Here is a 19,557-nt window from a genome sequence, read left to right as displayed (position 1 = left end):
CAGGCCAGGCCTTACAGCCTTGGGTTTGGGTAGAAAAAGAAAAGGGAAGAGAAAGAACAGTCTCAGGCAGTGAATGGGGCACACCCAGCCCTCGAGGAGCCAGAGAGTTCTCTTTTAGCTGCATCTTCTGGAACCAGGCTCTGAGTAAGTGCCTTGGGGCAGGGGCATCTGGGTCTGAGATGATACCTGCCTTCATTGGCTGATAGGTCCTTTATGGAGCCTCACGTGGAGATAAGCTGACCCACAGGTCACAGGGAAGCTGTTGCCCTCATCTCTTTGGCTGTTGGTCCTCCGGGAACTGCATGTCTACACTGGCAGTGATTGTTGATAGATACTGGATCCAGTCCTTTTACGCACCTATTTGGAAATTTCTCTGGCACTCCTGAGAGGCCTTCCTGGCCAACATATAGGCGAACTTTCAGTTAATTATGTGAGGGCTTTGAGTGGCCGAGTTGACAATGGAGCAAGACATGAGACTTGTCAACACCATGGACATTTCTAGGAGAGAGAAGAAGGCACTGATACTGGCATGCATTGTCTCCGGTAATAAAGAGGCAGCTCTTAACAATGGACTACAGTGCTTTGCTTAGTGCAGTGCGCCCACTATCTTTGCTTGTGCTACTCTGGTAAGCCTCCATGGCAGTCAAGTGACACGTGAACGCTGGTGCTTGGGAGTGAGAGGATTCAATCAACACTGGGTTGATTCTCACTGAGAAAGAGCCTCCGTGCTTCTAGCACATGAGGCACCCCTGCCAGGAAAGGGAGGGGTGGGGAGCAGCAGGCCAGCCCTTCACACAAAGGAAGGTCTGGGAAGAGGTTTCACCGGCACCATTGTGGCCCTCAGATTGTCCCCCGTTCATGTTTTTGTTGCAATTCCTGTTGTGCATTTGCTGACCAAGTTCACGTGTTCATGTTTGTATCCCTAAGGCCTAGTCCGTGAGAGACCCTCACTGTTGTTGAAGAGATTGTCAGTTTATAGAGAAAAAATAGCATGAGATGTAGAAGCAAAGAAAGTAGATGCTTAAGAAAAGGGGCTTAAGAAGTGTGGGGTGTGGAGGGTTCAGTACAGCAGAGACAGCCAGCGGCACCCCCTCCCCCCCATCCCACCGCTGCTACTGCCGCTGCCCCACCCAGCACTTGGTTATTGTTAACATGTCTCTCTCATCTCCCTGATGTGAGCCCCCAGACCCAGGTTTGCACCTGTGTTGCTCAGCACAAGCACTTCTAAACACTTTTGCAGGGTGATTTATTTTCAGGCTAGTTCCTACGGAAAGTCCCCCAAAGGTCATGGCTTATAGATGAGCCACAAGTCAGTTTTAAACCAGGCTGTCCCAAAGACCTCCTGGAGAGGCTGGTTTTTAGGAAGGACATACCAGGGGTGAGGGAACTGCCCTCCAATGTCTTCCACGGAAGCGCAGCCTCAAGGAGGGTGGGCAGCCAGGGAGATCTCAACAGCAAGGAAGCCAGGTGGGAGCCAGATGAAGATGCTGGCGGAAGGGTTCACGGCCTCACCAGTGCTGTGTAAAGACAGACTGGGGGCTGCAGAGTGACTGTCAGAGAAGCCAGGGCAGTGGGGCAGGGGTGCTGAGGCAGGCTGAAGTCTGGATAGAGCGGGAGGATCACCCATGCATTGGGTGTGGGCTGTGAGAGTGTTGTTCAGGAGTCTGCACTGACTTTGTTTCTTGGCTGGAGCAAGTGGAAAGATGGAGCTGCCATTGACTGAGGTGGGAAAACTGGAGGGCTGGAGGGGAGCTGGAACAGTCTGGGCTTGTCCTGCTCCTGGGCTCTAGCCCCTGCTGTTGTTTAGGGGAATATGCACGGTGACTGTTCCTGTTGGAGTCGGAGATGTGCTTTTGAATCTGGGTTAAGGCATTGTGTTATATCAGCTACCATATTCATTAAGTGGATGAGGCAGGCTAGTTAATTAGCTGGGGTGAACCCATGGCCACTGCTGCCTGTTCAGTGTCACCAGCAGAGAACAGGGATTGGGGAAGTGGGAAGCTACAGATAAAAGACTGTGGAGTGCAGGCCCAGTGGGGCCCTGGGTGGGGTTGTTTGTGTCTGCAGGTGAGAAGATACACCAGCTACAGTGCAAACCTTCTTCTCTGTGCCTCACTTTCCGAGGCGTTTGTTGCCTGCATTTCATCACTGGCTGCCCTGGACAGCTCTTGCAGCATACTCGCTGGTTCGACGGTCTTCTTCATGTAGGAGATGTACTCACAGTGAACCCCTCTCCTGGGTCCAAGGCCCTGTGTAGTGTGGGGAGTGAGAAGTAGGAGAGAGCTGGGTCCTTGGCCCAGAAGAGGAAGGAGGAAGCAGGCCTCCATAGTAGGAAGGCTGTGGTTGCTGCGTCTCAGAACAGGATCCTAATGGATGTCCAGCCTCGGGGGCACAGAGCAGCCACTTCTCTTCCCTGGGGGTCTAGGGTGGGCTCGGACCATGGATTCCTTACACCTGGCAGTCTCCTCATTTTACAAATGAAAAAACTGAGGCCCAAAGAAAGTGCCTTGTGCAGGTGACCTCGCTCCCAGTGGCTGACTGCCTACCAGAATGGTGCTCCATTCACCTGTCCCTCCCCAATAGCAACCTTTGGGCCTAAATGTTGGGTTTAGAAAACACAGTCACTATAAACTGAAGCACGGGCAGAGTGCCACGGACCTGAGTGAAGAGTTCTGGTTGAAGTCTAGATGGCTGGAGAGTTGGGTAAAAATGTTGGTAGACTTAGCTGGAGGGAAGGAAAGGCCTTCCAGGTTCATAGATGGCCCCAGTAAAACTGCAGCTCAGGACTAGACACATGAGAGGTTAGGTAGAGCCAAGGAGAGAAACTCTTCTATCTGATTCGAGTCTCTGCACAGGCTCTGTGTGGGTATTTTACATGTCTCTATGTATGTGCTTGCTCCTCAGCGTGTCCTGGTGAGGTGGGTGTTGTTACTGCTGTTACAGATTGTGAAACTGAGGCTCAGGGAAGCTCAGTAGCTCTTGCCCAGCCCCCTGGAGAGTAGTGACCCTAATTGATCAAGCGCCCAGCCTTGCACCCAGCTCAGGGCCTCTGCAGTTTGATCCAAGGGTCTAGGACACAGGAGGGAAGGTGTTGAGAGCCCTCTGTGGACCAGGGTGTCGGGGGCCTGCTGGGTTTGGGGCCAGAGCACAGGAGGGAAGAGACTAAGGCTCCCTGCCCTCTACCCTTGTCTTTGTGCCTGGGGTGTCTGGCATTTCCTGCCCTGTTAATACCTGAGTCTTGGAGGCAGGCAGCATTCCTTGCTTTTTATGGTAAGGAGGCATATTTGACTTTGTTTAAAAGATTAAGATCTTTCCTAGGCAACTTGTTTGAAAGAGAAAAAGATGAAAGATCTGCTAGCTTCCATGATTCTCTTGCGTTTTAGGGTGGGGAGGGGCACAGAGGGGGTGGAACATTCAGTGGGTTAAGAAGTCCCCTAAATGGGCAAATTAAAATCAAGGAACCCTTACTGCTAAGTTCCAGCTTGGCCTGCCCCTGCCTCCTGCCCCTGCCTCCCAGACCCTGTCCCTCTGCTGTGCTTACAATGGCTCATCCCACCTGAACCCCCTACCTACAACCCCTACATCACCTGGTCTTTGTCTCCACCATTCAACACCCTCTTTTTTAGCCTTTCTAGGCAGCCTGCTCAAGTTTGTGTTATTTAAGTCTTTAGTACGTCTCCCTACCCCAGTGGCCCATTCCTCGGTTGACAACCATTCTGTAATTTTCTGTGCACCGAAACTTGATTCATTGCACTTAAATTTCTGGGATGTCATATAGAGGCACACATTCATTCATTCATTCATTCCAAATATAAGCCAGAGGAATTTTCTGCTTCCATTGGCTGCTGTTCTGGAAGCCAGGCCTTCCTGGTCCTTGCTCATATGCTGAATCTTCCCTTGCTGGTGACTGACCTGGTTGGAAACCTGGAGGCAGAATATGAGCTGTTTTGACACTAGGTGCACTGAGCCTGCACACACCAGTGCTGCCTTTTCCCTGGAGGGGGGCCTCCAACTTGCTGGTCACCCTTGCCCTTGTCTGTTCGGGAGACACTGCTCCTATTCCTTTGTGTTGTCCCTGCCCATGCCTGTTACCATAGCCACCATGGCTCTGGCCCATTCAGTTTTTGTCATGGGCATCTGCACCCCACCTACCCTGTGCCCACCTGAGGTTTATGCCCATGTTGTGGTATTTGCACCCATGCTGTTGTCATTCTCTTATTTTCTGGAATTGAAGGAATTAGTGGTCCTGAAGCCCCAAGGGCTCCAAGGCCCTGTTGGATGTAGACCAGCTCTGGATAGAGCCCTGGGTAGCCTCAATTCCCAGTTGGCTCCAGAGGACTGTTGGGAATAGGCTAATCTTGGGTGTCCAGTGGGAGAGATGGGTCTCTTTTTCTCTCCTGGTTGGATTAGCCGCTCTAGGGTCATATCAGAGAACTTGCTTTCTCAACATTAATGCCAGCTTCCATCATAGTGTGTGTTTGGGATGATGAAGTCCAGGGCTAGCCAGGTGATATTGGGGGTGGGGGAGGGCAGGCAGGAGAGCTATCAGCATGCCCTAAGCCTGACTTGCAATTAGAGAGGGGACAAAAAAAGACTTGCCTCGTTGATTTTCTGCTAAAGTGGGTTTTTTACTTCTCTGTGCTTTCATTTCTTGACCCCTGTGTTAGTCTCCCAGCCACCTGTGGGCTCTTTGCTCATGAACTGGGCATACCTCATTTAGAGGACAAAGCATTGTGTGATAAGTGTTAACTGGTGGCTTTGAGTTCTGTTTTCATCATAACCATTTCTTGGGTGCCTGGTATGTGCCATACTTTAGTCACAGTAACTAATGTTAGCTGTTGTAACAACCACCTCCCAAATCTCCGTGGCTTCACACAACCAAGGGTCTTACTCAGGGTAAGCTCAGTGTAGATCATCGGTGGGAGGCAGGGCCTCTGCTTTTCCCGGTCTCAGGGACCTAGTTTCTTTCCACAGAGTCACTCCCTTACCCTGGGGCCTTGGAATTATTCACTCAATCCCCCTGCATCCAGCTGGGAATCTGGGGGGAAGGGAGACTTGGAGAATCCCATGAGCAGCTTTCTCACCTTTATCTCAGCTGGTGTGCATCCCTCTGCACTCTCACATAGCTGCACCAAACTGGAAGGGTGCTGAAGAGGGTCACCTGTCAGTGTACCTGGGACGAATGTACCTGGTGAGCAGAGCCAGTCTGCCACAGAAGCTGACAGTTTGTTTACTCAGTAGGGGTTCGTTAGGCCCGTGGTCTATGTTTAGGCTTGAATGAGGTACCCAGGATGATATGGAAGAAACCAAGAGTTTAAGTCTGGCATTCATGAGACACAGGGTGCCCCACTGCTCATCCCATGGTCACACCAGGAAGTACGTTATCTTGAGGTACAGACTGGTTAGCTGTGTTAGGGAGACTGAGGCAAGGTCGTCGGCTGCTGGGCACTGTCTGCCTGAGGGACTTTGTGCGGAAGGCGGCAGCTGTCGCTCTCAGGTTGTTATTAGTAGTGATTTGCCAGTGAGCAGTGTGACACCTCATTGATCAGTGATTGTGGCTGTCCTGGATTAGGGGTTTTGAGAGAAAACTCTGCCTCTTTCTGCCTCCTCAAGTAGCCTCCTCCCCAGGGGCTGCTGATTCATGCTCTGACTCACGCAAGCCTTTCATCTGACTTTCTCTCCTGTGCTGCCTGTGTTTGGAGAGCAGAGGCCTGGAGAAGGTTTGCTAGGAGCCTATTTCCTGCCCACAGTGACAGCAATAGAGTGGGCTGGGCAGGGAGAGCGCCCCTACTTGTATTTGGGCTTTTGCCTTGGGTTGATTCTGATAGTTCATCCTTTAGCTCTGTGTGACCTTGAGAAAGTTACTTCGTCTGGACTTCTGTGACGTCATCCATAGAAGTCCTTTTTAAGACTGTTCTCAGAAGAACCCCCATCATATAAGACAGATGAAAATGGGGTTTTGTGGCCAGTCCTCCCTACTCAGCTCCAGCTCTGCAGCCCCGAGAGGTTACTGAGGCCTAGAGGGGCCACCAGAACCCTTTCCAGGCCTGGGAGCCCTTGTTCTGTGGAGGAGGAAGGCAGGCAGACCTTAGACTGGCTTCCTGAGAAGCTTGTGACAGTCACTGCCATTGGTCACAAATCCCATGGACCTGTATGAACCACCACAAGCCTCCTGTCTTGCTTATGCTCCCTCTACCACCATTCTCCTGCCCCCCTGGTGGAAGGGACATTATTGGGTTTGCTGTTGAGTTGATGACCTGTGTCCTCTTGTCAGAAAGGGTGACACGTCTCTCACAGAGTGAGGAGAGGAGGCAGTTTCATGAGTTATTGCTTCTTTCTTTCTTCTTGCCCCCAAGAAAAAAAATTCCAGTCCCCGGAACAACTCCCACGCGCTATCCATCCTCTTTGATGTTAGTGCAGTTTTTCTTCCTAATGAGCTCCGGTCTTCAAATGGGGCCAGGAGGAAAGCCAGGGACCTTGGGAATATAAGAATCCTTGGCGAATTACTTTAAATTAATGAGACTAATAAGGAAAATCGAGTTCAGCTGTGCAGATCAGCTCTGTGTTCTGTGTCTTGATGACTTAAATTGCAGATCCTAATTAAATGCCCCAAATAACCATGAAGTGGCTTCTGAGGCCCTCTTGACTCAAAACTTCTCTGGTCTGTGAACCCTATCAAGTGTAAAATTAGTCTGTAGATGTTCCCCTTTAAGAATTTCTATCCCCAGGACCCCATGATGCCTGTAATATCCCCCACCCTCCTTAGGTGAAGGGGCCTTGCAAGGGCAAGAGGAAGGGGATAAGGGAGGGGGAGGGGAGGGCTGGCAGGTTGTCAGGGTCCAGTTGTTGCCTTCTGTCAGGAGGCATATCTGTACTGTCCCACGTGAAGGGGGGTGACTGCAGCCTCACTACAAGCTGAGCAGGCATCCAGGCAGGGCAGTGGAATGCTGGAGATACACTGGGAAGAAGTTCAAGAAAGAAGAGCTCCTTCCTCAAGCTGCTTCACACCCAGGGTGCCACCTTTGTCTCTGGCCAGCATGGGGTGCAACTTTCAGTGATGCAAGAGGATGACCTTAAGCTAAGAAAGGGACCAGCTCCTTGTGGTCCCACACCCTCTTCTCCACGTGGTCTCCGTCTATGTCTTGTCTTTTTAAATGGCTGTGACCAGAGCACAGGTAGAATAGTTCATTAAAAGCACGCATGTTGCAGAGCTGACATAAACATTTTTTCATGCTATGTTGTCTTTATTATAGTCATTAAAATAATTAAACTCTTTATTGAAGTAGAAGAATCATTCATGTACAGCTCAATGAATTTTCACACAGTAAATTCGTAGAACCAGCACCCAAAACAAGAGACCACAAGCCTTCTCATGCCCCACATGCCCTCCCCAGTCAGTACTTGCCCCTCAAAGATACCACTGTCTTGACTTCTAATACCACAGACTCATTTGGCCTGTGCTTGAACTTTATAGAAATAGAATTGCCTAATTATGCTTTTCGTCTGACTGGCTTTCCCCCTTGACATCGTTTCTAAAAGCATCTGTATTGTTTTGTTTATTCTATAGCTGATGGACACTTGAGTTGTTGCTAGTGTTTGACTATTATGAATATTATGCTCTAAATGTTCTACCTTTTTTTTTTTTTGGTGAACATAAATATGCATTTCTCTTAGCAATTCCACTCTGAGTTACATACTAGGTCAGGATGTAGGTATATGTTCAGCTTGAGTAGACACTGACAGTTTTACAGCACGGCTGCACCATTTTACCCTCTGCTAACAGTGTATCAGGGTTCCATTTATATCACATCGTCACCGATACTCGGTATTGTCTTTTTTTTTCCATTTTAGCTATTCTAATGAGTGTGCAGAGGTATCTCATGTCTATAATTAGTGTTTTCCTGATGACTAATGAAGTTAAAGAAATTTTCATATGTTCATGAACTTTGTCATGATCATTTTAACAGCCATATAGTAATGCATCTTATAGGTGTTCCAGAATGTACTTGTAGCTGAGCATTTTGATTGGTTCCAGTGTTTGTCATTATAAGTAATGCTACAATAAGCATCTTTGGACTGTTGGCAAGAATTTTGTTTTTGTTTATAAATATATTGGTAAATAATTTCACATTGCTTTCTGAAATGCTTGTACAACTTTAAAATGTTATCAGCAATATAGAAGAGCCTTACAGAGTTTCCCCTAGGTCTGCCAACAAAGCATATTCTCATGAGAAGAGACAAACCTCTTTTGGAAGACAATTTTAGGTGAATATAGGAATATTTAGCGTTGCTTTAATTATTATGAATGAGGGGGTGCCTGGGTGTCGGTTGGGCCTCTGACTTTGGCTCAGGTCATGATCTCTTGCTCTGTGGGTTCAAGCCCCACTTCGGGCTCTGTGCTGACAGCTCAGACCCTAGAGCCTGCTTTGGATTCTGTGTCTGCGCCTCTCTCTCTCTCTTTCTCCCAAAGTAAATAAACATTAAAAAAAAATTATTATGAATGAGTTTGGTCACTTCTCCAAAATGTTTACCGTGTGTATTCCTCTTCTATGTATTCATACCTTTGCCACTTGCATTCTTAGTGAGGTTTTTTGTTGTTGTTAATTTGTACAAGCATTACTATAAACTATAGATATTAGTACTGCAAGTACTTTCCCTGTCTTTATCATTTTCATTCCATATTTTGACTTTGTATGCCTCTTGATGTCAGCAAACTCGTCAGTCTTCCTCTTGGAGACTTTTACTGTGACTCCCCACCTGAGCCATTGCCGTGTCTGCCGAGATGCCCGGACTAAAGGTCCCCAGGTGCTCCAGTGGGAGGGGTAGGAGGAGCCCAGTCTTCAAGGGAAACTGAGTTTGCCTGAGTGCCAAGCACACTGCCTGTCATCTATACCCCAGATGTTGGCCCTTTCAGATAGCTCATGTGCTGGGCCCCCGGGACTGACTTGGAGCCTGGCTTGTTCTCTACTCCACAGAAAGGCACCCAAGGGCCAGGCAGCCATAGCAGGGCAGAGCCCTCTTCCGTTTTTGCACATTTGGCTCCCGCCGCAGCCCTGTGAGATGGGTACTACTAGCCTCATTGTAGACACCAGAAACCAAAGTCTCAGAGGGGCCCAGCAACTTCTCCCTTGAGCTGACATTTGTGAGCAGGACTACTGGAAGACTCAGATTCTTATCTCTGCATTTTCCCTCAGCCACATAGTGGGTGCTTTAGGGCTGGTCCATGTTCCCCTGGATCACCCCTGGATGGGGATAGGAATGTGCATTTCTGTTTCTCATTCTTTTGGGCTTGAGCAAGACCTTTGCTTTTGAGCCAAAAAGTTAGATTGTTGTGTGGAGCTCACAGGAACATGTAGTAACTCTTGGCTTCCCCATATCTCTAGGCATTAAGATTATAACATAAGCATCATAATATGCACTCTCGAGAACTTCACGTTTGGCCACTTGTTAAGTTAATAATTTTCCATTTTTAGATGATGGATTTGGACGTGCTTCTATGAAGAAATGCCACGTGTCTCAACTGGCCCAAGAACAAACATGTCCAGTAAGTTGCTGGCTGAATATTAACTCAAGAGCGAGAACACAGGCCTTCAGGTACACAGGTGTTGACATACTTTGAGAAGACAAGAGTGTCTGGATACATGGAGAGCTTTGAGAGAGGTGTTTTAAACAAGAGAGGTTGGTTCCTTCTGGAGACAACAGGAATTGTAGCATATACATGGGCTGGAAATATGTGAAACTCACTTCTTACTGCTTAACCCACTTCTTAGAGCAAATGTATTTTCTGTGCCATGCCGGAGTATCCCTCTGATTCAGCCTGTGGTGGCACTTTGCCCAGAAGTTTCCATATCCATAGCACAGCACTATCCACTTTAGTTAAGTATAGATTACATGCACATGTTTTCTAAGACCAGGAGACCTGTGAAGTTCCTGTAGCTGTGGGAAGAAAGAGAGCAGGTTGGAGACATGTGCCTTTGTCTCTCCACGGTTTCACCATGCCAGTGGGTGGCAGACCCTTCATGCATCTCCTATCCTTCTGACAGAGGTGAATTGGTTTTATGTTAAAGATTCTATGAGACTTGTCAACAGAAAAGCATAGTAAAACAAGAACATTTCAGAAGCCATCTTTCATGATTGTATCTAAAGCAACAGTTACTGTGGTATGTCTTTGTTGAAGAGAACATGATTTCCTTATGGGATCCCATGAGCATATGTGTTGGTGTGTGAGTTTTGGGGAGTGCAGGGGAAGCACTCGAAGGGGCCTAGGTCATCAGACTCTCCACCCCTGGCTCCTCCCTTGCCTGTGTGAGGCATTTATTCTGTCCATGAGAGCACAGTCTCTCAGTCACCATCCCTATGTTTCTTACCAGTGTCGGTGCCTTTTTCTCAGGACTACTGCCACCTTAGGGGATTAGGGCTTGGTGACAGCGCGTCCCGGGGAATCAGGTGTGGTCTGACCCAGGAACAGGAAACACATCATCACCAATGACATCATGACAGCAAGAGAGCACAGCCCTCGCCATGGTGCCAGGGCCCGTGCGATGCAGCGGGCTTCTACCATTGATGTGGCAGCTGACATGCTGGGCCTCTCTCTGGCAGGTGAGTCTCACAGGGCCTGCGCCAGGTTCCTGGTGCAAGGTCATGGGACATACCCTGTATGCCTGCCTCCTGGGGTACCCTGTGGACAGCCAGAATGAGCCCCCAGTGACTGCCCACTCCAGGTGTCTGGAGGGCAACCTTTTGTTGAATCAGGGCGTAAGGGAGGGGGGAAGTCAGCCCTCTTTCTGGGAACCGCTTCCATTGGAATTGGACCGCCGTCAGTTTTCCAGCTTGAGTGGGCACCTCCAGGGCTCATTTGCCAGTAGATGATATGGGAATGTCCACAGTGTCTGTCTGGCAAGTGCCCAGGCCATGATCAAAGCTCTCCTTGTTGTGGCTTTGCAGAGCTTAAGAGGAGGGGGGTTTGATCTTGGAGTTTGAGACTTCTTAGGAATCTCAGAAGTGAAATATTTAGAAAATGAAAAACCTATCTCATATAATAGTTTCTGAGGGGGGAAAATGTAGAATGTTGACTCTTTTGAATAAAATCTAAATGCAAGGAAAAGTTTATTGAGCATGATTTTTTCCCGTCATTTCCTTTTTATTCAGGAAATATCCAAGATCCAGATGAGCCCATTTTAGAATTCAGCTTAGGTAGGTATCTTTTTGCATTTTTCGTTTGCTTTGCAATATACGTTGCTTAAAAACAGAAACACGACCCTGGCTCAGATTTGTGTCAGAGCACTTGCTGCTACTGAAGTGTCTCTAAGATGAAGCCACCGGGCAGGTGTGAATGTCCTGTGGGTGGAGGGAGCCTGGAGCCTGCAGATTTCAGCCTCCTCAGCACATGTTCCCTCCAGGCTGGCAGTGGGGGTGGGGGGAGGGCAGGGGCGGGAGGTGAGCCCCCCAGAGCTGCGAGGACAGCCTTCCTAGGGATGTACCCACGAGGTGGGAAAGCTGGCTCGGGGTGGGAAAGCTGGCTCGGGGCGGGCATTGCCAGTCCTAACCATACAGCCCTGTGCAGTTAATTTTAGCCATCTGGCCCTTGGTTCCCTACTCTGTGGGTGGAGGCAATGATACCTAGTGCTTTCCCTCTTGGGCAGCATCAGAATGTCCTAAAAACTGTCCTGAATGTCCTAAGATTATCCTAAAAAACTCTAGTAGTATGTGCTGGCTCTGGGATCAGGGAAGTAAGGTATTACTGTGGCTTACCCAGAAGATCGGGCAGTGCGGTGGGGTCACCCACAGATGTTTCTCCTTCATAGCCTGACACACTCCTGTGTCCTTCTCCCCTTCCCTTGTCCCCTGGGCAGTGCTCAGCATTGGCCCCTGGCCTGGCAACGGTGTCCGGAAGGTAGTGGGACATAAAGGAAATACCTCTTCGAGAGCCAGATGACCTGGATTCTAGTCCGGACTGTGCCACACACTAACCACATGGCCTTGACCTTGCCTGACCAGTTTTCTCATGTGCTATAATAAGGGGTGTTACCGTTTGAGAGATAAAGAAGATCATGGTGGTTAAAACAGAGCAAAATCAGACAAATGTCTTTGACTAATGGCAAACTCCGTAAAAATGTAAGGGCATTATTATCAAATTAATACTAAACTTTGAAAACATCGCCATTTCAGATTGAATGTCCTTAAACAAGTTCAGAGGGTTTCCCAACCCTGACTTAGTGGCTAGTTCTGCAGTGAGAGTGAGTCCTGCATTGTGAACTGGGAACAGGAGGGTAGGGGAAGCAGTCTTTAACCCTGCTGGGATTCCCACACCTGCCTGCCCCCAACCTAGAGCTTTATTGCTCTTCACAAATTATAATACTAACCCAAGGGCTTCCACTTTCACAAGGGAACAGTGAACTTATCTCCACCCCCTTATCTTAAATCAGCACAGACATCAGGAAGAATAAGCAACAGAAACACTCTGTGCAGTGAGACATCTTTGGAACCCCCAGACTGTAACCTGTGAGGAGGAGGGAACAGGCGGAGAGGAACATGGTCACACCTGCATGTCTGTGAAGGTGCTGGATTTGTCCGAGAGATACTGGGGAGCTCAGAGACAAAAGCAAGGGCTTATTGGAAAGCTTGTATAAGGAAGAGTTGGAGGTTCAGGTTCCCACCACACGCAGCCCTGCAGGGACTGGTGGTTATTCTCATGAGAAACTTGGGAGGCAGAGAGGCTCTGGGCTGAGGTCTATTAGCACGGAGGAAAGCATGGTGAAGGTCCAGAAGTCTACTGAATAACAACCCCTGCCTCGCCCTCTCCAACCTTCTTCCTCTTATCCTACTTCTACCAGGCTTATTCCTCCAGGCAGGAGGCTTTCACTCTGGAAAAAGGAAACTCCCACTCCCCGCAAAGAGACAGATGCCAGCTTTCTGGACCCCAACCAACAGTAGGCTGGCCAGCCACTCAGCTCACTCTCATACTCAGCTTTTTGATACCTTATTCTTAAAGACAAATGGACATTCTTTTGTGCATATAAAGATTGGTACATGCATGCTGATTTCAGCTTTATCCATAATAGCTAACACTGGAAACAACCCACATATCCATCAGCAGAATTAACTATGATACATCCATACAATGGAACACCACTCAGCAAGGAAAAGGAATGAAGTACTGATACACACATAGATGAATCTCAGAAGCCTTGTTTAGAATGAAAGAAGCCATACTCAAAAGGCTGTATGCTATAGGATTATGTTTGTGTGTAACTCAGGAAGACCAATCCACAGTGATAGAAGACAGATCAGTGATTGGTTGTCCAGGAGTGCTGGTGAGGGCTGCCTGGAAAGGGGACTGGGAACTCTTTGGGGTGATGGAAATGTACTGTATCTTGACTGTGGTGGTTATATAGATGTCTATGCTTATCCAAACTCATTGAGCTCTCCACTTAAAATAGGCACATTTTATATATAAATTATACCGCAAAGTTGATTTGAAACAAAATGCAAGAATGGTTAAAGTTTGAAGGGCTTTGTGGAAGGCCCACACATGGAAGAGGAAGCAAGAAAAAATAGAACCTGGAAGAAATACAGATATTGAAGAAAGTAGAAGAAAACATCAAAGAATTATAATTTATACCCTCAAGAGAATATGGGATACCCATAAAATAAAACAGGACATTGTAAAGAAAAAAAATTGAAGAACAAGGGCAACCTTAGAAAGTTAAAATATGATTTAAAGAAAACTTTAAGAATTCAATAAACATTCAAAGATATTCAAGGAATTATCCCAAAAAGTAAACATTTTAAAGCAAAATAGAAAATGGGAAAGAAATTCAAATGGGAAATTAGCAAATTCAAGAGGCCTAAAGAATAGAAGGGAGGGAATTAACGAGAAATAATACAAGAAGTCTCTCATAACTGAAGAGTGTGGTTCTAGGTTAAAAATGCCTGCTAAGGCCTAGCATAATGATTGGAAAAAACCCATAACAAGGCACATCCTGGGAAAGTTTCCAAGCACTGGGAATAAAATGAAGATCCCAAAACTTCCAGAGAGGTGGGGGAGGGGGGGTGAATGCGCGGTATGGTGGTGAACAAAACAGGTCATATCCAAGGATCAGGGGTCAAACTAGTGTGGAGGGGATTCTCAGTGGCACTGGAAACTTGAGGACGGGGGAGCAGCACCTTTAACGTGAGTGGGAAAATATTTCTGACCCGGAATTCTCAAGCAGACTATCAGTCAAATGTGAGGGTATAAAGAAATATATTTCAGCTTTGCAGACTCTCAAATAAACTTCTCCCACATCCTTTCTCTGGAAATCAGTGGAGGATGTGTTTTACCCAAAAGAGGGAATAAATTGAGAAAAAAGAAGACATGGGATCCAGAAAACAGGGCCCAGCCCAGGAGAGAAGTGAAGGAAATCCCAGTTGGCTCATAATGAATAATATTCTCTTAGCTTTATTAATGCAGAACATGGATTTAACAAAAAAAATCTCAAGTTAAACTGATTGAGTGTAGAGAGAGAATGAGAGTCAATGGATTTGAGGTAAAAATCCTCACCCCTAGGGGCGCCTGGGTGGCGCAGCCGGTTAAGCGTCCGACTTCAGCCAGGTCACGATCTCGCGGTCCATGAGTTCGAGCCCCGCGTCGGGCTCTGGGCTGATGGCTCAGAGCCTGGAGCCTGTTTCCGATTCTGTGTCTCCCTCTCTCTCTGCCCCTCCCCTGCTCATGCTCTGTCTCTCTCTGTCCCCAAAATAAATAAACGTTGAAATAAAAAAATTAAAAAAAAAAATCCTCACCCCTATAACAGAAACCAAGATATTTCTGAATTTGGCAAATCAAGGACAGTACTATTGTCATTTGAATTACATACTTGGGGGAAGAAATAGCTTAAAAAGATGAGGGTGAATTTTATGTCAAGCAATTTTTTTTTTTTTTTTTTTTTGAGAGAGAAAGAGAGAAAGAAAATATGCCAAGCAGGATCCACGCTCTGTGCTGAGCCTGACGCAGGGCCGGATCGCACAAATGGTGAGATCATGATCTGAGCCAAAATCCAGAAGAGTTGGATGCTTAACTGACTGAGCCGCCCAGGCACCCTACCTTTTTTTTTTTTTTTTAATTGTGGTATAAATCACTTAACATATCTGGGTGGCTATGTGGGTGGCTCGGTCAGTTAAGTGTCTGTTGGTTTCCACTCAGGTCATGATCTTGTGGTTCGTGGGTTTGAGCCACATGTTTGGCTCTGTGCTGGTAGCATGGGCACTCTCTCTCAAAATAAATAAACATTGAAAGAAAGAAAGGAAGGAAGGAAGGAAGGAAGGAAGGAAGGAAGGAAGGAAGGAAGGAAGGAAAAAAGAAAGAAAGAAAGAAAGAAAGAAAGAAAGAAAGAAAGAAAGAAAGAAAGGTGAAAACAGGAGCCAGATGATTGAATGGTCAAATATTTTATCTTAAAAATAAAAGTTTAAAATTTGGAAGTGCTCATTTTAAAACCTATAATACAGAAAATGTTAGAGGAAGAGAGTACCCTATCAGAGAGAGAATCACAGTTGGCATTTTGGTATAGATCCTTCCAGAAATATTTTTTTACACCCACTCAGTGCTATACAGAAGTTTTAATGATTTTTTTTTTTTTTTGGCCTGTGGAGGTGATGGGATTATCTCCAAAAATGTCATGCTGGTATTCTTAACATGTTTTTTTTTCATGTAGCAGAAATGTCATTGGCATCTTTTCATCTTAATAAACACAGGATTTGGGGCACCTGGGTGGCTGAGTCAGTTAAGCATCCAACTCTTGGTTTCGGCTCAGGTCATGATCTCATGGTTTGTGGGTTTGAGCCCTGCAGGCTCTGTGCTGACAGTGCAGAGCCTGCTTGAGATTCTGTCTCTCCTTCCCTCTCCGTCCCTCCCCTGTCACATGCTCTCTCTCTCTCTGTCTCTTTCGCAAAATAAATAAATAAACTTAAAATTAAAAAAAAAAAAAACAACACACAAACAAACATGGGATCTGCCCCATCACTTCGGGTGCTTATGTAACTCTGTTGTATGGCTGTGCCATATTTGTTTTAGCCAGTCTCCTGTTGTCAGATGTTTAGGTTCTTTCCAATTTGCCATTATAAACACTACCACAGTGAACATGCTTGTATATAGATCTTTCACACACTTTGTTGATTATTTCCTCAGGATAAAGTCTTGGATACAGAATTGCTGAGTCAAAGGCTATGTACTTGAAATACATTTTACTGCTTTGCCTCGATAGCACTTACTCAGCTGGGATTATAGATGATCTGGTTGGAGAGGCAAGGCATACATACTACAGACTCGTGGCTTCTCTGGAAATAGGCCAAAGCAATGTAAGAGACAGGAGATGTGATTGTGGGCTGCTGAGGGAGAGCTTCACGGAAACACTGAGGACGAGACTTAGCGGAGCTGGCTAGTGGTTGGGGCCAGAGAGTGGTTGGGGCCAGAGAGGAAGGTGTGTTCTGAAGGTGGCAGTTGGCCCATCAGCCCTTAAACTGATACCAGTCTTCCAAGCTTTGGCCACCTGTTATGCCTCAGTCTGTCCGCTGTCACTTGTGCTTGAAAGACCCAAATGTTCCAGCTTCACATGGTTGTTAAAAACTCATGCCTGATGAAGGGGCGTGCCCAGAGAAACCAGGCCTTGAGGGTCTTAAACAGTAGCTTAAAGGAGAGAGAGAACAAGTGAAATTGTCAAATCCCTGACTCCTGCTGAGTCTGACGTAGCAGAAGAAATAGAAGAGAACTTTAAAAATTAATAAAGCGTTCAAGCTTTTAGAAGAAAACAGAGGATCACTCCCAACAGGGAGGCAAAGATTTCTGGGGCAGAATGCAGAAAGCACTAACTCCGTGCTTTAGTTTGCTGCTGCTGCCTTAACAGATTACCAGAGATGGAACACCTGAAACAGCACAAAGATACTACGTTACAGTTTGCTTAGGTCACAAATCCACTGGGCTCAGTGGAGTCTCTGCTCAGTCTTACAACACCAAAATCAAGGTATCTGCAGGGCAGTGTTCTTTTCTGGAGGCTCCAGGGGAGAACTTGTTTCTTTGCTTTTCATGTTTTTGGTGGAATTCAGTTTTTTTGTGTGATTTTGCTAGCAGCCAGTTGAGGCTGGTTCTCACTTTATCAAAGCTGCTCACATTCCTTGGCTTGTGGCACCCTTCTTCCATCTTCAGAGCCAGCAATGGCAGGTGGAATGCCTTTCATGCTTTGACTCTCTCCTGCCCTTTTTTCCCCATAGTCACATCTTTCTGACTCACCCTTCCACCATCCTCTGCTACTTTTAAGAGCATGTGTGATTAGGTTAAGCCCACCCAGATGATCCAGAATAATCTCTCCATGTCAAGGTTCCATGACCTTAATCACATCTGTGGTGCCCATAACATAATATATTCACAGGTTCCAGGGATTAGGATGTGGATACTTTTTTGGAGGGAGGGACATTTTTCCTGCCTACCACTCCCTAAGATTAAAAGTCTAAAAAAACACAACAAAAACAGAAAACAACCAAAAGTCTTTAAGAAAATAAATTGTAAGATATCAATCTTTTGGGGGAAAAATATTCACAACACATATACCCACCCGAGAAAGGACAGATCCAGAGTAAGATACAAATCAACAATAAAAAAGTCAACAATTCAGTTTACAAATGAGCAAAAAACTTGAGCAGACTCTTGACAAAAGAAGTTTTAAAAATGAACAAGCACATGATAAAAAGATGCCTTGCATCATTAACAATCATGGAAGTGCAGATTAAAGCACATCCATTAGAATAACTATGAAATAAAGACTCACCCTACCGAATATTAGTGGGGATGCAGAACAACTGGAACTCACACACATTGCTAGTGGGATTGCAAAATGGTACAACTACTTTAAAAAAAGCTTAGCTTCTTACACAGTTAAACATATCCTCTGCTCTAATCTAGAAATGTCTCTGTTAGGTACTTAAGCAAAAGAAATGAAAGCCTATGTCCACGAAAGGAGACGAACAGGAATGTTTGTAGTGGCTTTAGTTACAGTGGTTCACAACCAGAAACAACTCAATGTCCATTAACAGAATGGTTAAATAAATGCAATACATTCACACAATGGAATCTAACTCATCAATTTAAAATAAGAGAGTGATGGCTGGCGAGGATGTGGAGAAACGGGAACCCTCTTGCACAGTTGGTGGGAATGCAAACTAGTGCAGCTGCTCTGGAAAACAGTGTGGAGGTTCCTCAAAAAATTAAAAATAGATCTACTTTATGACCCAGCAGTAGCACTGCTAGGAATTTACCCAAGGGACACAGGAGTGCTGATGCATAGGGGCACTTATACCCCAATGTTTATAGCAGCACTTTCAACAATAGCCAAATTATGGAAAAAGCCTAAATGTCCATCAACTGATGAATGGATAAAGATGTGGTTTATATATATATATATAATGGAATACTGCGTGGCAATGAGAAAGAATGAAATCTGACCATTTGTAGCAACGTGGATGGAACTGGAGGGTATTATGCTAAGTGAAATAAGTCAGGCAGAGAAAGACAGATACCATATGTTTTCACTGTTATGTGGATCCTGAGAAACTTAACAGAAGACCATGGGGGAGAGGAAGGGGGAAAAAAGTTACACAGAGGGAGGGAGGCAAACCATAAGAGACTCTTGGATGCTAAGAACAAACTGAGGGTTGATGGGGGGTGGGGGAGAGGGGAAGGTGGGTGATGGGCATTGAGGATGGCACCTGTTGGGATGAGCACTGGGTGTTGTATGGAAACCAATTTGACAATACATTCTGTTTAATATAAAAATAATAAATAAAGAACAAAATAGAATAAAATAAAATAAGAGTGATTACGTACAACAATATAGATGAATCTCGAATACATCCCATTTATATGAAATTCAAGGACAGACAAAAATGATGGAAATCAGAAATTGGTTGCAGAGGTAGGGGAAGAATTGGTTGACTAGGAAGTATGAAGAGGAAATTTCTAGTCTGAAGGAAAGTTCTCTATCTTGTTGTGGTGATGGTTGCATGGGTGCATATGATTGTCAAAACTAACTGAACTAAAAACCTAAGCTTTTTATATTTTATTATATTCAATAAATGATGAAAATTCATAAAGTCATATGAGAAGATGATACAAGTAGATAAATAGTGAACCGGAATTATTTTTCAGAAGCAAAAATCAATTTCTAAATTGTAAATCGCCAGTGAACATTTTAGAAAATGGGAATGATGAGGGCAGGAATGGCATAGTGTAAGGACCTCCAAAGATCCTCTCCTCCATAAAGGCAATGAGAACACTGGCAAAAATGGCCACAGTCCATTGCTTTAGATCTCTGGAAATTGACCAAAGACTTGAAGTGGTCTGGGAAGCATTTATTACTCCTCAGAAAAAGGTGGTTGTTTGGACCAGTTTTGAAGTTTGATTGGCCACATATTTCATCAGTCTATAATGTATATTTTTTCATGTTTTACTCTTTAATCAGAAAATATCTTACAATCAATAGCATAGCATAGTCTAATGGCAGTGGGTCTTTTTTCTTTCAGAGTGCATTTCAC

General features: G+C 45.8%; 1 protein-coding gene across 19 annotated transcripts in view; it reads left to right on the top strand.

Moving 5' to 3' along the window:
- Positions 1-19,557, top strand: part of INPP4A (inositol polyphosphate-4-phosphatase type I A) — a 151,690-nt gene that overhangs the window by 64,319 nt on the left and 67,814 nt on the right. For 15 of the 19 annotated variants that reach the window (XM_043603207.1, XM_043603211.1, XM_043603202.1 and 12 more), the window contains exons 2-4: positions 9,474-9,544; positions 10,391-10,599; positions 11,149-11,193. In XM_043603207.1, the coding sequence (XP_043459142.1) occupies positions 10,494-10,599; positions 11,149-11,193 (151 nt within the window). In that variant the 5' untranslated portion in view covers positions 9,474-9,544; positions 10,391-10,493. Of the gene's footprint in view, positions 1-9,473; positions 9,545-10,370; positions 10,600-11,148; positions 11,194-12,425; positions 12,558-19,557 lie in introns of those variants that run through there. The other 4 variants (XM_043603210.1, XM_043603200.1, XM_043603196.1 and 1 more) reach the window with 2 other exon arrangements.

This window comes from Prionailurus bengalensis, chromosome A3 (assembly GCF_016509475.1).
Source record: "Prionailurus bengalensis isolate Pbe53 chromosome A3, Fcat_Pben_1.1_paternal_pri, whole genome shotgun sequence".
In the NCBI taxonomy this organism is placed as follows: Eukaryota; Metazoa; Chordata; class Mammalia; order Carnivora; family Felidae; genus Prionailurus; species Prionailurus bengalensis.
The sequence above is the reverse complement of the archived record's forward strand: the minus strand, read 5'-3'. Positions and strand labels throughout refer to the sequence as shown.